The 9,764-nt window shown below is 34.2% G+C and overlaps 1 protein-coding gene and 1 long non-coding RNA gene across 2 annotated transcripts; one reads left to right on the top strand and one right to left on the bottom strand.

The window, feature by feature from the left end:
- Positions 1 to 2: 2 nt before the first annotated feature.
- LOC117324400 lies at positions 3 to 1,190 on the top strand. The gene is made up of 2 exons (XR_004531981.1): positions 3 to 64; positions 161 to 1,190. It is a non-coding gene; the product is annotated as an uncharacterized LOC117324400 (long non-coding RNA).
- Positions 1,191 to 2,348: 1,158 nt separating this feature from the next.
- On the bottom strand, positions 2,349 to 6,314 carry LOC117324396. Its single transcript, XM_033880241.1, has 2 exons — positions 3,580 to 6,314; positions 2,349 to 3,495 (listed from the first exon to the last, which is right to left on the bottom strand). The coding sequence occupies exons 1-2, from the start codon at positions 3,741 to 3,743 to the stop codon at positions 2,616 to 2,618; spliced, it is 1,044 nt and encodes a 347-aa protein (XP_033736132.1). The 5' UTR covers positions 3,744 to 6,314; the 3' UTR covers positions 2,349 to 2,615.
- Positions 6,315 to 9,764: the final 3,450 nt, after the last annotated feature.

The following is a 9,764-nucleotide window of genomic DNA, read 5'->3' as shown; positions in this document are numbered from 1 at the left end:
TAGAAACATTTTTATTTAATAGATTGTTATGTAAATAGAGATTTGTACACATATATGATAACAGGTATAGAGATTTGTACACATATATGATAACAGGTATAGAGATTTGTACACATATATGATAACAGGTATAGAGATTTGTACACATATATGATAACAGGTATAGAATTTTATTTGTGAATGCTGTTGACTATACACCTTCAAACAAATGATCAATGAATCACTTGTACGCCGAGGTGTAAATAAGTGTATGATATTACGCCGTGGTGTAAATTAAGTGTATGATATTACGCCGAGGTGTAAATTAAGTGTATGATATTACGCCGAGGTGTAAATTAAGTGTATGATATTACGCCGTGGTGTAAATTAAGTGTATGATATTACGCCGAGGTGTAAATTAAGTGTATGATATTACGCCGAGGTGTAAATTAAGTGTATGATATTACGCCGAGGTGTAAATTAAGTGTATGATATTACGCCGAGGTGTAAATTAAGTGTATGGTATTATGCAGAGGTGTAAAGTGTATGATATTTTAATCATATTGACAACTCTTTTTCGTGTACACTCCACGAGACTCGCCTATGCTTTGTTTAAATCTTCTCACAGATTTGTGAGTTTATATAAGCCTGTCTCGATTTAACCTACAATGCCTTATCTTGTCGGCTTCCTTCAGCTGCTGCTTGAAAATATGGCTTTTTCTGTGAATCACCATAGAGTTTTCCCGATCAGCATCCTCATTTTGTTACAAAGCATTTGTTTCTGTTCCAATCTTGTAAATTTTCTGTCGCCATGTATGGACATGTGTGCAAGCATGCATTGAGTCACTAAGACGTTACAAATAAAATCTTGTGTCAGTTGTGATTTACCCAAGTTAATACTTTATAATCAAGATTGGTCATGCTCAAATTTTTGTATATGACAGTATTTTTAACCATTTGTTTTGTTTTGTTAAGAAAATTGTGGAAGAAAGGTTTGAATAATTTATAAGATATAAAAGTGTTGTTAACAAGTTTAGCTGGAGATTAATATGTTTATCATCAGTGAATGTGTTAGTTAGTTTCAGTAAGCCGATTAGACTGTAAATGTCCAGTTGTCAAACTTGTTACTAGCATAATTTCATCTGATATTATATTTCATTCTTTATCAATGTCTTTATATACAATTTTTATAATAAAATAATAATAATTAACTTTTTTAGTTCTGTTTTAATTTCAGTGCCTGTAGTATTGAGTGTTTAATAAACAATACATAAACCCTGCCAGGATTGGTAGTCTCATGAACTGGTCTTCCATTCAAAACATACCTCGGTTTATGATTATACACAATTCAGGAAAACCTGCCAGGATTGGTTGTCTAATGGATTCTTCTTCAATCCAAAATGTAGGCCTACCTCAAGTCATAATAATCTGTCAATAATTGTCTCTCAGTTTATTAGGCTGGTAACATCATCTGTCCATCCATTTTAACCTTTTTTTTATCTAAATTTCTTTGAAATGTTGTCCGATCTCTTTGAAAGTTTTTAGGGTTTATATTTATGAAATGTAGTTGTTTTCCTGGGCAACATTTTTGTTTTAGTTATTGCCTTGGTTTTAATATCACTTTTAATCTTCTTTGCATCCCTTCCTTAGTCTTATCACTGTAAGCAGTATCATGATTCAACACGGTTTGAAGGAGTTACTTCCCTTAGGTTGTGTATTTTTATTTATTTTTTTGGTGTTTTTCTTGAACAACACTATGAAAAGGTAAATGTTGTTTGGAAATCTCTTTCAAATTTTCAGTAATCTTAATCGCAACCTCAGCAATATTTCAATTAGACAATTTGAAATAAATTACTGACCTTTTCAGCTTTTAAACTTTGTTTTGACTAATTTCTTTCAAATTGTAGGCTTGATTTTCACCATATTAAATGTATACTTTTGATTATTGAAAGGGTTTAATGCCCTCCTTTTTTTTTTTTTTCTTCTCAGTTTTCACCCAATGGCTTTGAAACTTTATTGATAGTTTTACTTATGATGTAAGTCAATTGAAATTTGGAATGAGATGGGCATACTGTACATTGTTCTGTCCGATGTATTCGTATTCAACATCACCGGTTAGCTCTCCTAGTTAATTTAAAGTAATCTTATCAAACATTGAAATAGATAAAAGTGACAGAAATCTTATCAATGATAGAATAAGTTAGCTGTGAGTTAAAACAGTTGACGATCGGAACCATATATAGATAAAGTTTACTAGGTGAACAATAATCATGAATTTTTATTCACATAAGTATACAAATGCATCAAGCATATCAATTCAACATATTGTTTTGGGTTAATGGCATTTGATCATAATGAAATACATATTCATCAATGAAAATCTTAATTTATTTGTGAAATCAAACACTTTGTGTGTTACTTGATAATGTAGACATAAAAAACAATTAAGTACAATAAGATCGGTTTTTGCTCCAAAATACATTTATTTATCAACCATTTCTCACGTTCTCATATACCACAGCTAATCATATTACACAAAACACATAGATCAGTACAAGCAGTCGTGAATGCATCAGCAGTTTATAAGATTGTAAACCCATGAACATGTACCTGTTTATGACAAGCTTACATAGATACTATAGGAAACGTACCTCTGTCAGACAAGTACACATGGATGTATATATACCACGTACCTCTGTCAGACAAGTACACGTGGATGTATATATACCACGTACCTCTGTCAGACATGTACATGTGGATGTATATATACCACGTACCTCTGTGTGACAAGTACACGTGGATGTATATATACCACGTACCTCTGTCAGACAAGTACACGTGGATGTATATATACCACGTACCTCTGTCAGACAAGTACACGTGGATGTATATATACCACGTACCTCTGTCAGACAAGTACACGTGGATGTATATATACCATGTACCTCTGTCAGACAAGTACACGTAGATGTATATATACCACGTACCTCTGTCAGACAAGTACACGTGGATGTATATATACCATGTACCTCTGTCAGACAAGTACACGTGGATGTATATATACCACGTACCTCTGTCAGACAAGTACACGTAGGTGTATATATACCACGTACCTCTGTCAGACAAGTACACGTGGATATATATATACCACGTACCTCTGTGTGACAAGTACACGTGGATGTATATATACCACGTACCTCTGTCAGACAAGTACACGTGGATATATATATACCACGTACCTCTGTCAGACAAGTACACGTAGATGTATATATACCACGTACCTCTGTGTGACAAGTACACGTAGATGTATACATACCACGTACCTCTGTCAGACAAGTACACGTGGATGTATATATACCACGTACCTCTGTGTGACAAGTACACGTGGATGTATATATACCACGTACCTCTGTGTGACAAGTACACGTGGATGTATATATACCACGTACCTCTGTCAGACAAGTACACGTGTATGTATACATACCACGTACCTCTGTGTGACAAGTACACGTGGATGTATATATACCACGTACCTCTGTCAGACAAGTACACGTAGATGTATATATACCACGTATCCCTGTCAGACAAGTACACGTGGATGTATATATACCACGTACCTCTGTGTGACAAGTACACGTGGATGTATATATACCACGTACCTCTGTCAGACAAGTACACGTGGATGTATATATACCACGTACCTCTGTGTGACAAGTACACGTGGATGTATACATACCACGTACCTCTGTCAGACAAGTACACATGGATGTATATATACCACGTACCTCTGTGTGACAAGTACACGTGGATGTATATATACCACGTACCTCTGTCAGACAAGTACACGTGGATGTATATATACCACGTACCTCTGTGTGACAAGTACACGTGGATGTATATATACCACGTACCTCTGTGTGACAAGTACACGTAGATGTATATATACCACGTACCTCTGTGTGACAAGTACACGTGGATGTATATATACCACGTACCTCTGTGTGACAAGTACACGTAGATGTATATATACCACGTACCTCTGTCAGACAAGTACACGTGGATGTATATATACCATGTACCTCTGTCAGACAAGTACACGTGGATGTATATATACCACAGATGGCAACTTGGATGTACAGGGTTTATTCTAGGGTTAAGCCCATATAAAAGCATGTATATATTTGATAAAAAAAATTCAAAGCCTGAAACTAGAGTGAAAGAAAGGCAAGCTGTATGATAGAACAATAATATTAGGATTTGGAGGGATTTTCTAGTCTCGAGTCTTGTGGAGTTTTCATCACTTGTATCTGGACATTTATCTGGAGGTGTTTTCCCTACCTCATATTTGGATTGGATTATTTGACTTTTATCTGGAGCGACTTTTGTTAACTTGGATCTGGATCGGGTTCCTTCACTTTAATCGGGGGCGACTTTTGTTAGCTTGGATCTGGATGGGATTCCTTACTTTTATCTGGGGTGACTTTTGTTAGCTTGGATCTGGATGGGATTCCTTTACTTTTATCTGGGGTGACTTTTGTTAGCTTGGATCTGGATGGGATTCCTTTACTTTTATCTGGGGTGACTTTTGTTAACTTTGATCTGGATGGGATTCCTTTACTTTTATCTGGGGTGACTTTTGTTAACTTTGATCTGGATGGGGTTCCTTCACTTTTATCTGAGGTGACTTTTGTTAGCTTGGATCTGGATGGGATTCCTTACTTTTATCTGGGGTGACTTTTGTTAGCTTGGATCTGGATGGGATTCCTTTACTTTTATCTGGGGTGACTTTTGTTAGCTTGGATCTGGATGGGATTCCTTTACTTTTATCTGGGGTGACTTTTGTTAACTTTGATCTGGATGGGATTCCTTTACTTTTATCTGGGGTGACTTTTGTTAACTTTGATCTGGATGGGGTTCCTTCACTTTTATCTGAGGTGACTTTTGTTAGCTTGGATCTGGATGGGATTCCTTTACTTTTATCTGGGGTGACATTTGTTAGCTTGGATCTGGATGGGATTCCTTCAATTTTATCTGGGGTGACATTTGTTAGCTTGGATCTGGATGGGATTCCTTTACTTTTATCTGGGGTGACTTTTGTTAACTTTGATCTGGATGGGGTTCCTTCACTTTTATCAGGGGCGACTTTTGTTAGGTTGGATCTGGATGGGATTCCTTACTTTTATCTGGGGTGACTTTTGTTAGCTTAGATCTGGATGGGGTTCCTTCACTTTTATCTGGGGTGACTTTTGTTAGCTTGGATCTGGATGGGATTCCTTTACTTTTATCTGGAGGGCCTTTCCCTAGATCATATTTGGAGTGGTGTTTCTGGCTAGATCATATCTGGAGTGGTGTTTCTGGCTATGTTCTAAATGACAATTTTCCAAGTTTTCAAAGTAAGTTTTATTGCTATACTGTAAATTAAGAACAATGCCCAGACCCCACTAAAAGGTACACCACAAAACACATGTATACAATCAAACATTAAAATCTTTAACAGGAAATGATTGATTTAACACAATGATGAGTATGTCAAGATGGATTTGGTAAGAAAAGGAAGCATGCAGCCCTAGTATAAAGCCAGACATTACACCCTGGACAATTATATACAAACCATTCATTATACAGAAAACTATATCAATCTAATGAAGTCTTAATTTATAAAATGATGTTATTGATGTTGATGATTGTTTAAGGTAAGAAAGACATACAGCTGACAAGTACAATTGAGTGGTAAATACACAATTATTGTCATGTGTTTAAATTAGTTTACAAAGGATTATAGTTTAGTCTCTGGAGAGATAAGTGTTTAACATAATGTTGTATAATTCACCGGCACGCTGTTCCTTCCAACGTCACTTGTATTCTGAATGTTTCTGTAGAAATGTAGCTAACGATCAATTTTAAGATATTCATAAATTTCAAAACTAGTAATGTGACTCTCGGACAACTTTCAGACTCCACTGAGGGACCATAGAGTAGATCGGACCAAAATCTCCCAGCACAATATGTTTTTTGGTAGAATTTGTTTAAAAGTGTACATTAAAAGTTTGCTAATTTACTTTTTAAAGTTATAAACAAGATAATGGTCATTATCAATTGTTACTTTATCTATACTATATACATATACTCTGCCTATACACACCAATTATATTGGAATTCTCCACACTTACTCAGTCACACAAGGATCTGTACAAATAATGCTTCGCATGATGATAAAAATCTCAACTACAGTATAAAACCACAATAACGTTTAAACATGGAAGCAAAAGATTGAATTAAAACAATCTTTTATGTCATCTAAGCACCATTAATTGAATAATACAAATATTTTACATATTACAACTGAACTTTAACAAACAAAATAAACAGAATTTAAAATTTAAAACTTGACCTATTTTTGTCAAACATACAATTAATTATGCATGAAATACATATAGATATACATGTATATGTGTATATATATAATTAGATATATAATAATTTTTTGAAAATATTTAAATTAAAATAAGAGAATAAAATTAATGTACTACAGTATATATTGTACTGTTTTACATACATGTATTGTCAAAAGTCATGGAACATGTACATCAGACATGGATTATCTCCCCTAATCTGACCATTACCTGTCTACAAAGAACACCGAGATGTTCTACATCATGAAACATTAAGAGACAACTAACACTGTCTATATGTGTACAATCACCTTCCAAAATAGCAAACCATACAGCAGAACAAAGCTTTGAGTCATAGATCCTGGATTTAACCGTTTCCGATATTATGAAATTTTATACATTAATATTAAGGTAAAGATTGTGTTCAACTTATCTAGATTGACATCAATTTGCTCACTGAATGTAGCGTGCATTACAAAGTCATCATTAAGTTACACTAACACAAGTACAATTTTTTATTATTGACATTTTATGGCTTTTAAGTGCATCACCCTATATGCTTGATAGCTTTGGGGAAGATCGGCTGAGATGTGGATCAGCCGAGAGACAGCAGGAGTTGAGTGTAAGGGAGGAGAAGTGAGGGACTATAATGAAGTATATACATATATATCTACACCAGGTCTGGCTTAATTTAACATTTCACTGAAAATCTAACAGAAAAAGGTGTTTAATGGTAGCTGTAGTAACATAATATTTTAAACTAATTCAAAACAGTACACAATTTAAACTTTAAAGTTGTCTCCCATTGTTCCGATGGTTTTTTAACCTAAATAACCTCATGCTAGATTGATGGAAGTTCTCTTCATCACCAGACAGACCTGTGAATCTCTAAACTGTCTACCTCTGTATATATAGTCCATCATCATTTTCACCTCAAAGATATTACAACTAAAATCTAAGTCTAATTTTATAGAATCAGGATCTTATCGATCAGATTATGTCCCCATTCATTATGCATTATTCTGATATCACAACTACACCATTCATTGTCTGAAGTCAGGCTACATATTACCCCACTGTTAAATAGGAGGCATGTTGTCAACATTAACCAGGGATTATTACAGCTATACAGATCGTACCGATTGGGTTCTCCATCACATAGTCATGTGCTCAGAAACAAATTTAACCTTTAAACCTCTAACATTGGTTTATTTTGGTTTATTTTGTTTAATACCCTATTAAGAGGCCGAGTCATTGAAGGACGTCCCATGTTTTGGAGGTGGAGGAAAGCCGGGGAAAACAATTTGATGGATACAACAGAAACCTTCAGCATTATGTCTTTATGATTACAAATCCTTAATATGAACACTGAATATGTACACGTAAGTCAATAACAACAATAGAACAATAGCATAGGTATCACTATGAATATAGACAATAGTGATTAGATTCTGTCATGGCAGTCATATCAAAACAACAACAAACAGAAACTTGTCAATAACAATAATATTTTTGGCAGTTTGAAGTAGATTTTTTTTTCTTTTTTACTCAAAAAGCACTATAAAGCAATGATAATTGTTTTGCATTGTTTGTTTGAAACATAAACACTGGTATGTCAGTATGGTGGAAGAGCTGAAGATGAAATGAACTTACATATGGCACGTTGCTCTACATTGTGTATTTCTGGTCCTAATAATGTAAAATGTAGAAGTGGTACGAGAACCAGACCAGTAATGACAGACAAAATGAAGTCTATACAGCATCTTATGAATTTGTGTAAGGAGACGGTGCCAAAACATTCAAAGGCACCAGAATATTTTTGGGTTCGTTTTCAAAGTTCGGAGTCATTATGATTCTGTCATCACCAATTAAGGAAATACATAATGAATTGATAAATTATAAAGTATGAGTAAGTGTACAACTGTATTAGTATTTATGTGTAGTGGAAACACAACAACAGTAAGTCAGTACAAAACATCAACAACTGATCTTGTTACCATTGTAAGATAACGATACTATCTTGTTACCATTGTAAGATAGCGATACTATCTTGTTACCATTGTAAGATAACGATACTATCTTGTTACCAATGTAAGATAGCGATACTATCTTGTTACCATTGTAAGATAACGATACTATCTTGTAACCATTGTAAGATAACGATACTATCTTGTTACCATTGTAAGATAACGATAATATCTTGTTACCATTGTAAGATAACGATACTATCTTGTTACCATTGTAAGATAACGATACTATCTTGTTACCATTGTAAGATAACGATACTATCTTGTTACCATTGTAAGATAACGATACTATCTTGTTACCATTGTAAGATAACGATACTATCTTGTTACCATTGTAAGATAACGATAATATCTTGTTACCATTGTAAGATAGCGATACTATCTTGTTACCATTGTAAGATAGCGATACTATCTTGTTACCATTGTAAGATAACGATACTATCTTGTTACCAATGTAAGATAACGATACTATCTTGTTACCATTGTAAATGTTTGTATTGTAACAATCAAAGATGTAGATCATCAAGAGTTAATATCGTTGACTGTCAGCCAGGTAAATAGCCTTATTGGAATTCAAATCCCCATAAAGGTAAAACATGATTAGAGTCCAATAACCAAGTATCTTTTGGCACACATGTTCACAAGAACATTTTTAAAGTAAAAATTAAAACCTGAACACTTTCTTTGGCAATGTAATTTTGTATGATCAATAAATGATTTTTCAGCAGTAAACCAAGCGAATTCCCTCCGTTTTATTATGTCACAGTAAAATCAACTCGTGAACTGTAGTATCATTAATGGCAGTGTTTGTGTAAAGAAAATTTAGAAAATCAACAAAGACGATCTCTAGTCAAGTAATGACACTGAAGGTTTTTTTCTGTATATCTGGAAACTTTTGCCATTTTCACCAACTAATGACACACAAATTTATTTAAAAGGTCATTCAATATGTACGTCATATATCAATCAATTAGGATGCATTCTTGGAATTTATACAATAAAACTTAGTACAGCTGTATTGTCAATTCTAGGACTTGTAGTTATTGTAATTCATCATGAGCTACCAGAAAATATTTGGTAAGTAATTTGCAGTAAATAAACCAGTTGTTGAAATCCTGTTAAAACATTGTCTGAATAAGTTGTTTTTTTCGTAACAGTACAGGAAGTACAACATTTACTATCATCAAGTGAACATAATCTTTATGTCAGAGCTATTCCTGTACAATATCTACCCAATGGGATGACTCCCGGGTACAATATCTACCCAATGGGATGACTCCAGGGTACAATATCTACCCAATGGGAGGACTCCAGGGTACAATATCTACCCAATGGGAGGACTCCAGTGTACAATATCTACCAATGG

This window comes from Pecten maximus, chromosome 3 (genome assembly GCF_902652985.1).
Source record: "Pecten maximus chromosome 3, xPecMax1.1, whole genome shotgun sequence".
NCBI classification, from domain to species: Eukaryota; Metazoa; Mollusca; class Bivalvia; order Pectinida; family Pectinidae; genus Pecten; species Pecten maximus.
Note: the sequence above shows the minus strand (reverse complement) of the source record. Positions and strands in the feature narration are given on the sequence as shown.